The 18,174-nt window shown below is 31.4% G+C and overlaps 1 protein-coding gene and 1 long non-coding RNA gene across 2 annotated transcripts; both read left to right on the top strand.

Moving 5' to 3' along the window:
• Positions 1–10,611: 10,611 nt before the first annotated feature.
• Positions 10,612–11,533, top strand: LOC121265171 (sigma factor binding protein 1, chloroplastic). Its single transcript, XM_041168671.1, has one exon. It carries the CDS (start codon positions 10,874–10,876, stop codon positions 11,330–11,332), a length of 459 nt encoding a protein of 152 aa, XP_041024605.1. The 5' UTR covers positions 10,612–10,873; the 3' UTR covers positions 11,333–11,533.
• Positions 11,534–15,753: 4,220 nt separating this feature from the next.
• Positions 15,754–17,111, top strand: LOC121265170. The gene is made up of 2 exons (XR_005940629.1): positions 15,754–16,145; positions 16,525–17,111. It is a non-coding gene; the product is annotated as an uncharacterized LOC121265170 (long non-coding RNA).
• Positions 17,112–18,174: the final 1,063 nt, after the last annotated feature.

Here is an 18,174-nt window from a genome sequence, read left to right as displayed (position 1 = left end):
GGACCGACCAAATCGAACCGATAACTACCGGTTCAATCCAGTACCTATAGATGTTCGGTCTCGTACGGTTGGGGAAAAATGATGGATCAAAAATCTCATACCGGACCGGACCGACCAATTTACACCCCTAATTTTATCAAACATTGTAATTTAGTATTCATAATATAATATTATAGTTATATTAATTAGTATAATATAATAATACTATTATACTAATACCGTATATTAATTACAACATGAGTATATTGATACTTAAATATTGATACTCTACAGTCTTATATTTGCATAAAATAATATTATGATTTATGCTTGTAATTATAATTCATATGTATTACGTAACAATTAATACTGGACTACTATAACTACTCACTAGACTTACTACATAATAGACACTAGTCTAGTAGTCTACTGTATGAGCTTATTAATTAATAATAATATATATTAAAATATGTATATTACTATAGTTTATATAATCTTATGAATACAATATTACCAGAGTTTAGTGATTAATCATATATAAAGTAATAAGATTAATAACTAGTGATAAGTTATATAAGTTAATAAGTTATGATTATATTCTATAGCCTATAGCCTGTAAGCATGAAGTTTTATATAACAATTTAATATCTGATAAGAATAAGATAAATATATCAATATGACATATTAATATTATAAATTAAATTTATAGCCTATGTAGTAGACTATAACTATAAGTCACTATAATTCTATATACATAATTAATAATATATATAACTTTTGGCTATTATATATATATATATATATATTGTATTATATATGTATAAATATATACGAGTCGAGTTGAGTCGAGTTTCATACGAGTTTGTTCATAAATATTATTTGAATTGATCGAGATTTATACGAGTTTGTATTGTTTAATAATTGAGTCTAATTATGTGTTTATGAACAACCTATTTAATATTTGATTAGAGTCGATTTAGAGTTTAATTGAGTCGAATTCGAGCTGCATGTCAAGTAACATGTTCATTTTACAATTCTAGTAGTATGTGATGTAAGATGATGTGTAGCAAATGCTAGTTATAAAATAAGTAGTAAGAAAATTATCGGCATATCATTATTTTTTAAATGACAAGCTATTAATGCCCAAAAAACATGTAAGCAAGCTAATAATTGAAAAATGGGAGAGAATTTGGATTTGTCTAGAAAAACAATAGTAGGTAGGTAGGTAGGTAGAGTACCCATTAACAGTTGGTGAAGAATATGTCATGTAAACATGTCAAACATATCTTTATACATTTTGGCGCTCATTTTAGGTTGTCTTTGTGTGTTTTTTCTTTTGTATCTTAATAAAAGTCATGGAGCCCAACAACTTTGTCGCCTGTGCTTGAACCATTCATTTTTTTCTTCAATTATACTTTTAGGTTTACCCTTTTGTTTTTTTGGCTGAAGCCTAGGGCAGTGGAAAATAAATTAATAAGCAAAGAACGAGTTAAGAGTTCCCAACTTCCCATCCCGTTGATTGGGTGGGAAATTACCAAAAAAAAAAAAAAAGAAAAAAGTTAAAAAAAAAAAAAAAAAAGTGAGGGATGGAGGACGGGAGAGCATAACTCTCTAATTCAGCCACTTTAAATGATGTTTGGACGTTAAATTGATCTCTCTCACATTTTCAAAACGTTTAGAAATTGAGTTTAGGCTTTTCCTTTCTAGGTATTGGCACATTTTCTTTTTCTACTTCTTCTTCCTCTTTTGGACGGATATATTCCATGGTCGTGGAGAGGACATCAAATCAGAGTTGGAGGAGAAAGGTACACTTTGCAACATTAAACTATCAAAACTTTAATATTTCGCATTTAACTTTATTAAAATTGGCGCGTTATATCTTCAAATTTTAAAAACAATTAATATTTTGCACCCTACTTCAATTATTATTGTTGAGATAAATTAAAAGTAATTAAATGGCACGAGCAAATTTTAAATAGTTGACGTAAAGTGTGATTGTTAAGTAGTTTGATGGTGCATGTATTAACCTTAATAATTAGGGATTCGAAATTTAAAATCTTTTATAATTACTGATGATGCAAAGTATATCTATTTTTAATTTTAGAGCGATGAAAAAAAAACAAAGACAAAGCCTTGGATAGAATGGAGACCACTAGGCACTGAAGCCACACTTGCAGGGCGGAATCGTAGTAATTAAAGTGGATTGAAATAGGTAGGAATTTGATAGTTGAAATATAAATTATAAATATATATTGAAATTTGGGAAATTGATTCCTAATTTTGTTAAACCCTTCATAAAATGAGAGCATAGAAGTTTTATACACTTTTTAAAAACTAGTATAATACACATATATATTAAATAAATTATTATTTCTATAACGAGCCTTCTTTTTTTTTTAAAGAGAAAATATATTTATAACTATGAATTGTGCAATCGCCGTGTAATTATTTTGAAAAAAGTGACTAAAACACGAGATCTACATGAAAAAATTAATTTTTTGATAGTAGACCCTACTTATTTTCAAAGCGATTATGAGGCGTTTATGTACTTCACGGTTATATATAAAATTACTTTTTTTTTTAAAGGTATTGCATGAATGATGAATTTGTATGTAGCATTTGTTTTAAATATTCCTTGACTCACCTTCAATTGCCTATGGTACATCATTGAACTATTTTATATATATATATATATATATATCTTATATATTAAAAGTGTCTACCGATGTATGAACAGAAATAAATAGTATTTTTATTTGACACTTTTAGTCCATTTATGCCCATGTATGACCGGTTGTTATTATGATTTTGCCCCTGGCCGAGTATTATGAGCAGTAACTTTTAGCCCACTATTTTTTCCACATACGTCCCTAATTTTGTTAGCAAATTCCAATTTTATTCATGTTTCTGCTTTTTATTCTCTCGCTCTCACCGATTACCAGCCTCGTTGTAGTCTCGCCTTGTTTTAGTTTAAGGTTTGCTGTCGAACTCATCTCACTCAACCATCACCACACAGAAAGAAAAGCTAAGTGGCGTGAGGTGGCATGACTTGTAGTTCGGGGCGGACGAATATGGAAACGACAATGGCAACACAGTCTTGCTAGGTTCAACCACAATCTCCTACACCGAGAGCTCCAACAGTTGTAGCCCAAGGTCATGCCCATGCCCCACCTCCCCTGACTAGTTTCACTGCCGATGACCAAATAGAGCACCATCTAGACCAAATGCCCCTACTCCCTCAAGTAGTCATAGCCCAGGGTCACACTCCTGCTGCTCGCGGTGGTTAGAGGCGGTGCACGACGTCGCTGGAGCTACCGAGAGATAACAGAGAGAGAGAGAGAGAGAGAGAGAGAGAGAGAGAGAGAGAGGGTTTTGGGCAATCTGATCCTAGCCTTACACGTGTACTATTCTTAATATAAGGGTGAAATAATACATGGAGAAACAAGAAGAAATAGAGAAAATATACAGGGATGGGAACTACACTAAATTTTAGAACAAAAATTTGTATTCTTGATCCAAAAATAATATTTTTCATCATAAAATAAAATGATGAATTTTAGTAAATAATTCTTAGGAGAAATAAAATATCAAAGTAAGTAGAGTTTTTAACATAAAATAAAATGAAAAAAATTAAATAATATTTCTAAATAAATAAAATCATTTAAATAAATTTAATTTTTAAAAATATATTATTTTCAAATTCTAAAATTTACAGAGACTTACTTGAAAAATAGGCTTGGTTCATTAACACAAAAAATACTCCATTTAAAATAATTTTAGAATTTTAAAATATTTGAAAGATTTTCAAACACTTGGTTCAATATAAAAATCATCCACTAGATTTAATATTTGAGATAACATTATTTTACTCCAAGATTTCCTAAAATTCCAAATTTATTTCATATAAGAACATTTACCATATATGCAAATCATTGCTATGCAAGCTTCAGAGAAGAATGAATCATACATGCACATTGGTGCAGAACTAGATGAATTCCAGCAACAACGGCATAAGAGATTCAATGTCCTCTCCATCCATCGAGTAACTTAATAATCAACATCAATTATAGATATATATTTCTCTCGAACTATAAAAAAAAAAATGTTTTATTAATTTTAATTTTTTTTTTGCCTTTTATATGGTGTTGTTCAGAATCTATCTTCAAAGAGTCTTTTTTTTAGAATTTTTTTATACAAAATAATTATTATTTTTATTTATAAGATTTTGCTTAATTTTTTAAAATAAATTGCTACTATAATCTATTTTTGTAAAAAGATTTTACCTTCTGGCAGATTTTTTTTTTTTTTTTTTTTTTTTTTTCCTTCGACCCGGTTCTACGTGCCAGGGCATAGATATTAGAGTATGGACCATGCAGTTATAGTGGCAAACAGTAGGGCAATGCAGTGCAGTACTGGAGAAAAGGAAACCATTCGGCTTCTTATAGGAATGGTACAATATACGAAACCCTACCAAAACACTTTGGCCCACCAATCTCGACCTCTTTATTGGCGCGCCATTGAATTGCCGCTAGCTAGCTCTATCATGTTGACGTGTACATGCGATACTCTTACGTACTCTCCTGTCGATATGTTATAGTTAAATATATATATATATATATATATCATATATACGAATATCTGCATCGATCTTTATTATTGTCCGATCACATTTCTAAATTATAAGTTGTTCTTGATTTCTTAATTAGTTTTAATCCGAATAGAGGAGCAAATATTTGTATTTAGGATAGTAATCGGTCCGGTCATGGATCATTAGCTATTGATCTGATCTGTATATGGAGATTTTTTTTCATTTTTTGATCAAAGTTAATATAAAAAATTAATTAAATTAGTCATAATTAAAATTAAGTAATCTTTCTAACATTTTATATATAGTTAATAAATATTAAATAATTTCATTATATATATGGTCAATGATAATCCATTAAATGAAAATTACATAATATAATTAATTTATATAATTACTATATAAAATAATATATTATATTTAAAATATTTAAATATATATAATCGGTCTCAGTCTCGGTCTTGGTCCGTCTAAAAAAACCACACCCTTAAACCAACCAATAAGACTATCGATCTGGTCCGATTAATTTTTTCGGTTCGGGTCACCGATAGTGATCTTACACCCCTATTTGCATTGATATATATATTAAAGAAAATAATAGACATACAACTATTTTAACGGGTCTTTTAAAAAATCGTGTTTTAAATTAGTGTTATTTTTTATAAATAACTTATAAAAATAATATGATTTTATTAAAATACATTATATTTAAAATATGATTATATAACAGATTGTAAAAATAAATGTACGTGTATCCTTACAAGATCACATGCATGATTGATATATTTTTTTAAGTGTCAAGTGGGATTTTAATTTCTTGTATTTTCTGGTTGCCGGCTGCTGGGAGTCACTTTCCGACCTGCAAGTGGCACACGGAGCAAGCAATTGAAAGGTATATTATATGGATCTGGAGAAAAGGGCAGGTACAGCATTACTTCTGCAACTTGATATATATATATATACTCATGATCAGATAGTGTATGTATATATATATATATACATAGCCCCACATTTAGCGTACGTGCGTAGTTTGGGCAAGTCATTTGAATGGTAGAAATATTCTAGGCTTACTATCCTCCAACAAACAAAGGGGAAAAGAAAAAACAAGTTGTAAATTTACACAAGCCCTTAACTCATGTATAAAGATAGGGTTACTACTCTCTTATTATTTATTTATTATTATTTTTATATTTGAATTTTTTTTAATTTTTTATTTTACTTAATGGTTAATAAAGTTACTATTTATAAAATTATATATTTTTAATTTTTTTAATGATTAAAAATGTTAAAAAATACTTAAAAGAAAATAATAAAAAATAAAAACTTCAAATATAATAAATAAATAATAAAAAAGTAGTAATCTTATCACTGCTACTCAATATCCGTTTCATGCATACGTGAAACAGAATAACCATGAACGTGAAGTACATTTGTGATCTGAGATTCACAAATATTACATTAGGTGTTTTTGCTTTTGAGCTTGATCAACTTCCATGCACTAGTACTTCCTGTCAACGTCTAATTTATAATCCGGGTTTGCATCGTGGTCTGGCATCCATCAGTTTGTGGGCAAAAGTACCTTTTAGGTATATATATGGGCCTGGCTTGTTTTAGGACCTCGTCCATGATGTCCGTACTCGCTCTTGCAAGTAACGCTTCGTCGGAATGCGTTATTCTTGAAATAAGAAATATATTCATCATTTTAATTATTATTATTATTTTTTAATGATATATTATTTAATAATAAGTACATAAATAAAATATAATAAATAATTATTAATTAAAATAATATAAAAATAATAATAATTAAAATGATAAATAACTTTATTATTTGTCAGAAACAGACAAAATATTATAAATGAAACAAATTAACAAAAGAGGAGTGGAAACCAGAAACAATGGAAAGGTGGTTTTCTGACGCCAGCAGTACTACTGCCGGCCCAGTATTCAGGAGTCAGGACCGGCGAGCGAGACTAATCGTGGGCAGCGTAATACGCCTGCTGCATGCGGGCCATAAATCGGAATTAGTACGTACAGGTCGACATTAATGGTCCACTAATTAGCTGCTTCCAGCACTCTCTGCCAGCCAAACTGGAGTAGTACTTTTTAGGCAGGTTGGATGCAGTTTGTACGGAACAATGAAAAGAAATTAATTCGTGCAAGTTTCAAACTAAATCCAAAATAATATTGCTGGTACTGGCGCAAGTTAAGCTAGATACACCACTTAATTCATAAAACTAAGAACAAAAATAAAATAAAAACTCAACCATTTAAACCTGTACTCTCTTCTTGATCATTTTATGCCGAATTTGTCTTCAATTATTTTAAGAATTCTGTTAAATTTAGTCACTTTTATCTACTTTTTATTATTTTACTAATATTATTGGTCACAATAATTATTTTATATTAAAAAAAATAACGTAACTAATCATATTAGTGGAGTACAACTGTATATAAAATTTTTATTATTCTATTTAATTTTTGTCCATTTTAGATGATTGTTTGTCTGATAAATCATTGTATATATAAAGCCTGTCGACCTAATTCTATAATATCATAAAATGTGCTATATATAATAATAATAATTGGAAATTAATGTTTCATTGGCCACATGATTTAATTAATGTAATCTCAACGTATTATAAAATATCTAATTTATACTTTACTTTGGAGGTCATCCCAATTCAACCCTCGAGTTACATCATGTAAAGAAAATCAACCCTACCCTATTATTATTATTATTATTTTTTTTTTTTTGAAAATTACCCTATTAAGTACTTGTACTGATCTAGAACTACTCTAGTTTGCTCTACATTAATGATGATCAGAATAGTAAAAATAATAGATATGTATGGCGATAATGCTTTATATCTGAATTCGTGTCATGAGTGGACGGTATTCTTACGTGAAGACCACGCAAATTATCCTTTTTCTCATTTTCCTGTATCAACTTCTACGCTAAAGAGATCAGGTAGAGCTATTAATGCAGCCACATTTTTTTTTTTTTTTTTTTTTTCATGTCGACGATTGATATATCTCGCCATTAAATAATGTTGCTAAAAGATCATCAGCTAGGGTACTCATGCAGCGCCCGGCTCTGGCCTGTTGTGTAAGTACATGTACGACAGGCCAGAGATCTAATGTCACTCAGTAAGCCACGTACGTACGTACGTCCTCGAGGCCAAGCTGAAGCTAACAGTCTTGCGATAAGTTTTTTTTTTTATTTTACTTTTTGTACGAAATTAGATCTCATTTAAAAAAAATATATATATATTTTATAATTTTTTCTAATAAGATATTCTATTTTTAATAAAATATTTGAGATTTTTATATTTAAGATTTGTATATATCATTATTAATTTGATTCATCCTGCATATGATATTGGTATCTTATTACAAATTAAGCTGAAACGAAAGAGAACCATCGGATGAAATTAAGGTCTAACGATCCTCGTTGCTTCGCAAACCCATGCACTTCTGGACGCTGCTTTAACACACTCCTAGTTGCATGTAAGGCTTCATTTGATACTAGGTATTTTAGATGATTTGTTTAATAGTAATGATAATGGTAGTAAAATAAAATAATAAGAAATAATAATAAAATAATATAAAAAAATGATGTAGTCACCGGAAAGTCAAACCACGTGCGTGCGAGTTCTAACCTCACAATTCTCCTTTATTCTTTAAAATTATTTAAATAATATTTTATAGAATATATTATATATATATATATATATATATATATCATTATTCTTTCTTTTAAAGGTCGGCTTCACATAATTACAGATTTTGTTTCCGGTGTAAAGCTTACGTACAGAGTGAAACGTTTTGCCGCCCCCGACTTTTGATGATAGGAGAGTAGGAGTCTCCTCCTGCTTGATTTCATACCGTTTGACATTTACGTACAGTAGTTAGGTATATTGGCTCGATCAATAGTACATTGGACTTTCCCATTAGGATGGTGCTACTCTCACAGAGAGAGTCCACCGAATAGCCAAATAAATTTGTCTTTTTTTTTTCAAATATATATTTTTTAAATTTAGTAAATATTTTTAAAAAATTAAAAAAAATATTTCAAAATAATTACTTAACAATTGAGTAAAAAATAAAAATAAAAAATACATTCAATGGCCACCTGTGAGAGAAGCAATTCCCTTCTCATTAATGGATGACTCAAAAGTTCAAAACTATTTATAGTGAAAATGTTTGGAAACTTTTTTTTTTTTTATACTAAGAGCAATTCGGATGGATCTTTTATAATATATATTTTTTTAAAATATAAAAAAATATTCTCAAAAGTGCCATCTATTGGATCTTCTTTTTTAAATATATTTTTACATTATGCTACAAGAAATCTCTAGATGTAGAGGATATTGTTTATCATTATAAACATCTTTAATTAATTTCTCTTCCCTCCATGTTCAGTTTTCCATTTATAAACTCTCTTTATTCACATTTAGACCCTTGCGCACAAGAGATGTTTGTTAAAATGTCGGACTGACCAACAGACCAAGCATAGAATGATTTTGGTCGTTGATGGCTTTGGGTTTTCTGAAACTATCTATTTCATTTTGTAAAAACATTAATACTAATTTATATATTGGTTTAGTTTATAAATTTGGATTAATTTAAAATATGACTTAATTATATGACATTTTATATGGAGAGATATTATAAATATTAAAAGATATGAGGATATTATCGGTAGTTAGATAAAATATTTGAAAGGAATAAAAATGATTAAAAAATATAATATTTAAATGATATGAAGTAAAAATAGATAAGCTGATATATTGTATATTGTAAAATTTAATATGTAAAATAGAAAAAATATGTTTCAGTGATGTATTTTAAAGGATAGGATGAAGAATCTATTGAGAGTGCTCTAAGCTTCGATCTCATTTAGCATTGGTTTGGATATAAGAATTGTCTCATCTCATCTCATCTCATTATTACAATTTTATCAAATTTTTACACAAAATATAATAAACAATTCAAATTTTTAATTCAAATATCAAAATAATAATAATATTAAAAAAATAATATTTTAACAATATTTTATTCAACTTTCAACTTTTACCTCAACTCATCTCATCTTATTTTTGAAAGTTTAAAGTTAAATAAAATATTATTTTTGTCTGAAAATTTGAAAAAGTTGAATTATTTTTTGTATTTTGTATGAAAGTTAGTGAAAGTTGTAATAATTAGTAAGTTAAGATGAGATAAGATGTAAGTTAAAAATTTATTAAAATATTATTTTTATTTTTAAATTTGAATGAATTGAATTGTTTATTGTAGTACTTTATTCGAGAGTTTATAAAAAGTTGTAATGATTAGATGATTTGAGAGGCTTCTTGTATTCAACCGGTTTGGTTTCACACATGGTTTCAACTCATCTCATCTATTTTCAACATCAAAATACAAATACTTTTCAATTTTAAATTTTTAAAATTTTCATCTAATCATTACCTAATCATCATAATTTTTTAAATTTTGAAACAAAATATAAAAAATAATTCAATTTTTTACGATTTTAAAATAAAAATTATATTTTAACTTTATAATATTTTTATTCAATTTTTCTTTCTTATTTTTTAAATTTTATAAAAAATTTGAACTCAATTTATTTTATTATTATTTATAAATTTTTTATCTCATTCTTATTTCATCCCTATAAACATTATAGTATTTATGTAAGATATATATTATATGGTGCGGCTGATGTCCCCGAGGTTTTACCCGCGAGGGAAATCGGATGAACATCGAATCTAGTCAAGCCAGCTCATCCCAGTGCCAGTTTGAGTACCATGACGCTATCATGTCGGCATGCGATGACGCCACGGAATCTATCCTGATTTCGGATATGGCCGTGCGCTAGAATTATCATCTGCATATGAAGGCTTCGATTGATGCACTACTGATGGCACGGAAATCAGCTACAGCCGTGAACACTCGATCCCTTCCAGTACTGTCACCTTTAAGCGCGTGGACAACCAATCAAATCTTATAATACATCTTGTCGGTTCACGCGCTGTCGTGGTTGGCCCTCTTTTGGGAATAGCAACTTGTCCAACCACTTCCATTCTCTCTACCCTTTCATTAATTTCCCCACCAATTACCATTCAACACGAGTCTCACCATTTTCTTTCTCCGAAGCCTGCTTATGCTGAGAGAGAGAGAGAGAGAGGAGCTCCCTAGCTAGCACACAACTTGTATACCCAGTCGTTGTTTCATGCAAAAAAAATATATTATCCTTTTGAGCCTCGAGCGCTAGTGTTTTGTATTTTTAATCTCCACCTGCAATCAACAATGGAGAATAATCTACCAATCAGCGTGCACCAGAGAAAAGCTGCCAAAAAGACCAAATCCAAGAAGAATATTAAGCCTATCAAGGTGGTGTATATCTCCAATCCCATGAAGGTCAAGACCAGTGCCTCCCAATTTAGGGCCTTGGTCCAAGAGCTCACTGGCCAGGACGCCGAGTTTCCGGTCCCCACCAAGTTTTTATGCACCGATAACGATGTCGGCGGTCATCATGAAACGGTTCCTGGTCCGGTCACGAAGGCCGGCAGCGATGATTATTCGCCGGAGGCTCCAGTAGTTGACCTCGGTCAAGAGCAGACGGAGAGTTCGGGTTACCAGTTCGATCCGTACGATGATGATGATGTTTTCACGCCCCTGCAGATGATAGAGAATCTGTCGGCCGCCGGGACGTCGTTCTTGCCCTCAAGTGTGTTCTATGAATCCCCTCAAGTTGATGTGGTTTGAAGGCTGGATCCAGATGTGTGAATTGAGTAAGTTCCCTGAGAACTAGCTACAATAATAATTATTATATGGTGTATGTGTGTTCTCTCTAGCTTGTATGTTGTACGTAATTGGAGGCCGTATGTCATGTTTGACTCTTTGTATTTAACCTTGTTTGGGTAAAAATATCTAATAACCCAGGGCTACAAGTACTCTATCTTGGCCGATAATGGCTTCCGGTGTGCTTCGGTCGTAGCTTAAATACTCTGTCTTCCTAATTCCATGGGTTTAAGTGCTAATCCGGGAGTAATACTGTAGAGATCATAAAGAACTAATTGAATGGGAGCTGAAACTGAAGCTAAAATTTGTGGTGAAAGTGCAAGAGGCGAATTTGGAACCCGGGTTACTTGAAAATATTGCTAGCTGCTAAGACAAGTACGTACAAACCGTTCAGTCATAGGAGCAGCAGTTCTTGCAGGGGGAAAAAAACAAAAATTAGCCATGAATCCAAAACATAGCTAATTAATTAACGTACTAATCCTTATGCTTTGATATGAAATAGCTTAGTCCGGTCGTTTATCAGTGGTGGTACTATATATATATATATATATATATATATATATATATATATATATATATATATATACACACACACACACACTGGTACGTGCAAAATCTGGTTAGAAAAGGAGAACGAAAATTAGCTGTTGGAATTTATTTTCCTAGATTGTTTCATAAAGGAAGGTTAATTTTATGATGACGAAGTTAAATTACTCTGTACAACTTTTAAGCATCTCATGAAAATGGAAGTACGGTCGCGCACTTAATCCTTCATAGGATAAAGAAACACAACAGTACTTATTCCTTCGAATCAGGGCGGAATTAAGATTTGGTGTTCAGGCGGTTGGCAAAGTGGGTAGTATGTGTGTGGTATGTGTAAACAGAAGTAATAAGTACTTTTTACACTTGATTATATAAAAATAATAATCATACGTCATAAAATTAAACAATTGTTCTCAGCTAGTTTACTCATATTTTTCTAAATTTTAAGAAAAATTTATAGATGAAGAATAAACTTGAAAAATAATCTAATAATATAAAAAATAATCATACGTCATAAAATTATACAATTGTTCTTGGCTTACTCATATTTTTCTAAGCTTTAAAAAAATTTATAGATCAAGAATAAACTTGAAAAAATATCTAATAATATAGAGTACTCGTTAGATTTTAATTATACGTATAATTGTATTACTATTAATAAGTGAACAAAAAAAGCATGTGAATAACTAATAAATTCTTCACATACTCTCTCTATCTCTTTAAAAACGTCTTATCAATCATCTAGCTAGATAAATCTGCTGCCTCCCATATGCAAGAATCTTTCAGATTTGTTTTAACTATTAGATAAAAAACTTATACCTAGTTAACTGATTAATATGTGGTTAAAAACATCTCAAAGATTGTAAATGAAGATTATGTACAAGTGATAGGTTAGAAACTCAATGAAGTCGAGAATGACCCAAATGGAAAAAAAAAATCATGTAACTATGTAAGCTCAGAAAGATAAGAAAAACCTATATGATATTATTGATATGAAATTAAACAAACCGTACAATACACACTAAAGAAAAATAAAGAGAAATAGAGATATCAAATCAAGATTATTATTTTAATGGACTTAAGGATATTTGAGTGATACACTGTGTGTTTGAGTGTTGATGAGACAATTTTAAATATTTTAAGAATATTTACACTTAAAATTGTAATTTTACAATATATGAGACTAATTAAACTTGCAATTACAACACAGTTCCGCTCATGCAGTTGAAATGGAACTATATATCACAGAAAACTAATCCCATATTCCCATGACAATCGCGAGGAAAGAAAATAATTATATGTACCAAAACTATTGCTTTTTTACGCGCGTGTGTTGGGAGTCGGAGGTCTCAAATGCTGTTAGGAGGTAGCATGCAAGCAGCTGGATCATGTGTGTCGCATTTTCTGTGAAGCACGCACAGAAGAATTTATAACTGGCTCATGTTCAATTAAAGCTCGAATGTGACAATACCAGATGGTGAAATACATGTTTTTAGTCCCCGACTCCCCTACATATATAGCCGTATGACGACGAGGCTAGGTTAACGCATGCATTATGTATGTATGCAATTACTATATATTAGTCATGTCTGCTGCCGCCTTCCCGCGTCAGCTAGTACGTACTATATATATATATATTTGGCCTGATTTGCAGGTTGCGGTACATATAATAGGATAAAAAGACAGGTTTTTGTATTTATAAGGTTTTGTGGTTTGAATAGTTTCTAGGGTTCATTTTCCAAACTTAGTTTTGGCTTGTTGTGATGATAATGGTGATTGTTTGAAAAAGATTCTTTCCTTCACTCGAGGGAGGGCGATGAACATAACCTGCCAGGCGGATATATATATATATATATATATATATATATATATATTATATAACTAGTGGGGTACTCGCGAAGATCGATCGTATATTTATATTTGCAAGTTTCATTGGTACACACACATATATACACGTACAGATCATGATCATCCTATACGCGCGCGAGGATCGGATCATTAATTATTGAGATCATTGGCCTGGATTTGTTTGATGATGTTTCTCTATCTCTGACACAGTCATCCAGCTTGATCAATTAGGATTGCTATTCAGTATTAATTCACTAATCAGATTAATTTCGGGTGTGCGTGTGTGAGAGCTAGTTCTAGAGAGATCTATATTTAATTAATTCGATCGGGTACCGTCCAAATCATAGAGAAAGAGAGAGAGGGCCAAGTAACCTGCATGTATATATTCGTCTTCCTTCTGAGAAAGCTAATTTGAAGCTTTATCTGATCCTTTGGATGGACTGTCTCTAATATATAAAGACTGAGCAGGTCGTATATCATATAAGAGAGGTGGCCGGGAGAGTTAGGTCTGGTTTGCTTATGCAGTTCAGATGAGATGAGATGAGATGAGATGAGATGTTTTGTTGAAAGTTGAATAAAATATTATTATAATATTATTTTCTTAATATTATTTTTGTTTTGAGATTTGAAAAAGTTGAATTGTTTACTATATTTTGTGTAAGTATTGGAGAAAGTTGTAATGATTATATGAGATGATCAGATCATGAGATGGGATAGTTTGGTTATAACCAAACCAGCCCTTATTAAACGACCCAAATGCATTCATATATAAATATATATATATATATATATATATATATATATATAATGTGTATATAATATGCATATGGAGAGAGATTAATTTTATGGATCGACGATTCCCCCGCCCCCCTCTCCCAAACGTCTTGGATCGGTAAACTCTCATAATTAATAATTAGTCACGTAGATCATATGTTCAAGCATTTTCCTTAAATTTAAATTTCAAGAAATGCCATTTACAACTTATATAATATCGTTAATTAGAAGATAAAAATTATGATCAATCAATGTAAGTACAATTGCTTTTGTATTCAAAGAACATATTTTTTTTTGTGGCAGCGGATCATGATTTAACGCATGCATTGGGAGAAAGCGGCCTAGGCCGTCTAACACTTTTCTTCCCGTACAAGGATTTTGTGATATCACTAACAACTAAGTAATATGTATCCCATGCATGCATCTGTACGTGAATCTGATAAAGATAACTGTGATGGAAAATATCTTTCAATCTAATTTGCACGGCAGCTATATATATATATATATATATATAATATGTATATATATATATATATGCATGCATGCTCTAGATCATCTGCATTTACAATGGGAGTTTTCTAAAACTTTGGATGGCAAGGCAAATTAAGTAATTACCTGCAGCTAGCATAGATATGGGGAGGAGTACTGATGGAGATCGAAAATTTAGTACTTTTGTGTGATCTTGATCCAATTCAATTCCAAGTAAAGATTTGTTTTAACATGAGTTTAATATATGAAAAGTGCTACAACTACAAAAAGTTTTTACAAAAATAATCTCATAAACTTGAGAAATCACCACTATTTTGAGACAAATGGTGATTTCACATGCATGATATCAATGCAGAGGTCCTGAGTTCGAACCCAGATTCTACACTCTATTCTATTTAATTAAATATTTCACGTATTAATAGGCATACTCATTGATGGGGAGTCTGGCCTACAAGTGAGGGGGTTAAGAACATAATACAAATAATTAAATCTAACTGATCTTCCCATTAGTTAAAACTTTTGGGATAAGTAGTGATTTTACAAAACTGATATGATTTCATATGATACGTTAGATTTACTTTACAATAAAAATAGCCTTACAATTTACAATCTAACATATCATATTAAGTTACATCAGTTTGAAAATTTACTTTTGTAAAATTTTTTCGTAGCTAAACCATTTATCTTAAACCCCTTGAATATATATATATATATATATATGAGAATACCTTAGAACCGGTCCATCCATTTTTCTTTAATTAATAGCCCGCCAATAGTAAACTGATACGTAGGCTTCCCACCAACGCAATCATGGAGTGCATCGCATCAGCCCCCACTCAGTAATGTTTATCGAAATCGATTTCTCTAGAAACACTCTCAGCTTAGAAGCAATCCTTTTCATCTGCCCCCACTTGAAATCGATCGCACCACCGCGTAGAAATGGAGTCAATTCCTCTGCCACCATCTCAGCCCTATCGCACGGCTTCGTCCCCTCTCCCATCCCTCTCGACTCTTGATCTAGTGACCCACTTCCGTCTCTCTCTGGTATGCTCTCTTGTATTGATTTCCTCGTAATAACAATGCTTAAGAGACCCATAAATGAGTTCATTTCAACCCACATTGTGTAAACTATTTGAGATAGTTTCCTGTATCTATGAAGATGGCGTGCTATATTTGAGTAGTCTAAATAATGGGTTTCTTGAAACCTATCGTATGAGAATTTGCAAGACTTTCTGTTTATTTAATTTTTGTTATCATTTTTCTGTACTGCTTATGCAAAGCTATAATTTACATACTAAATATCCGAGCTTAGCTTTTATATGTAAATCTATTGCTAGAAGGTGCACAAATTGATACGTTTATTTGGAACTAGTATTGTTTTATGAGAGTGGACAATTTTTGTGGTTCTGTTGCCCTTTATGTTTCAACAGTTTGACTCCTTTTGTATCTTAATGCTGTTTATTTAATTTTTGTTAGCATTTTTCTGTATTGCTTATGCAAAGCTATACGAGAGGGAGAGGGAATGACGGGGTTGAAGCAGTAAGAAGGGGCAACCGTGCGAGAGGGATGCAAAAGAGAGATGGTGGTGCAAAATCCGTGAAGGCAACGGACGCTTGGTGTCGGACTGGCGTTTGACTTTGAGATTTCTAACTTTGAGATTTTCTGGTCGTGGAGGTGTTTTGGCGGCAGTGCAAAGAAACGAAGCAAAGCAGAGCAGAGTGGAGGAAAATTAGATTTCTAGTTATTTAGTGCGAGTGAGAGTATTGAGATTATTGTGTGATTTCTAATGTGCCAGTAGATGGAAGGAGGGTTCCTTTCCTTCTAATAACAACTCAACCGCTTAGAAGCGAAACTGTATATATATATGTGTGTGCGCACGTGTGTGTGTATATATATATTGCATAATTGCGGGCAAGCGGTGCATAGTTATACCCCATGTACGTACCCGGCCGGCACGTAGGGTTAGAATTAAACCCCTTGAAATTCGATGATCATCAAGACTTAAGCCAAAAAACTGTCGTGTGGTTTTGGGCGGTTTGTCGTGGGAAGAAATCAAAGCAATTAAAGACAAGTTCTCTTTTTCTTGTAAGTTTGTGTTTGGAGAAAGCATCTCGAGGAAATAATTACTTGATTTGAAGAAATTCAAGATCAGTGAAAGTGAAACTATAATGACGAAGAGTGATAACAGAACTTCATGAGCTGCCACTACGTACCTGGCCTAGAGGTAGCTATATATATATATATATATTATGTATATATATTATATATATATATATATGTGAGTCGGGTAACTCTGCCGTTCAGAGTAGTCTGTTTGGTTTGACTGCACTTCATTTTTTGTATTTTTATTTTTATTTTATTTTTCTTTTCATATTTTTTTAATATATTTAAATATATTTAAAAAATAAAAAATATATCAATACACTTAAACTCACTTTCTTCATCGTTAAGTTAAAAAAAAATACTGAACAGTCAAATCAAACGGTATAATTGAGGTGGTAGAGTAGTGTTTTTCTATATATATTATATATATATCGATTTTTCTTGCGAATTTTTCCGGGCTGTCATATTCAATGATGACTATTTTGCAAACAGTTTTTCCAACTCGTGGGCAGGACATTTGGACAGATATGTAAGTTTGGACCAGTGGCAACTTAATTGCATTCTGCATGCTGCTGATTGACCTCTCGCAAGAATTCTTTTGGATATGTTTTTTCCCTATTCTTTTTACTTGGCCATCAATGATTGAGCAAAGCTAGCGACCAAGCTTGCTAGCTACTGCATTAGATATTAATGGAAAGTTTAGCGATCAGGCTTGGGCTCCATCAAGATCAAGACCAGCTGTTTTATCTCTCTTTCTCCCCCAAATCCTAAGAAAAAATATAAATGATAAGATAGCTAGTTTAGATGAGTTTGGTAACCATCTTTTCATTTAAGAAATGGTGGGAACCCATTGTACCAGAACGCACACATGTTGCATCTTTCTACTTCCACAATTGATCAGGAAGGCATCTCTCTTGTTAATAAAATAAACGAATGATTTTTCGAAGTAGGTCATGCGGGATGCAAAACTAGAGGCGCGTATTTAATCTGGTTTCTCACAATGAAATTGTTAGGATGATCAGGATTAAAGGTATCTAACAATTTTAAGG

The sequence above is a fragment of the Juglans microcarpa x Juglans regia genome, chromosome 5D, assembly GCF_004785595.1.
Source record: "Juglans microcarpa x Juglans regia isolate MS1-56 chromosome 5D, Jm3101_v1.0, whole genome shotgun sequence".
NCBI classification, from domain to species: Eukaryota; Viridiplantae; Streptophyta; class Magnoliopsida; order Fagales; family Juglandaceae; genus Juglans; species Juglans microcarpa x Juglans regia.
This window is presented reverse-complemented; position numbering and strand designations above follow the sequence as displayed.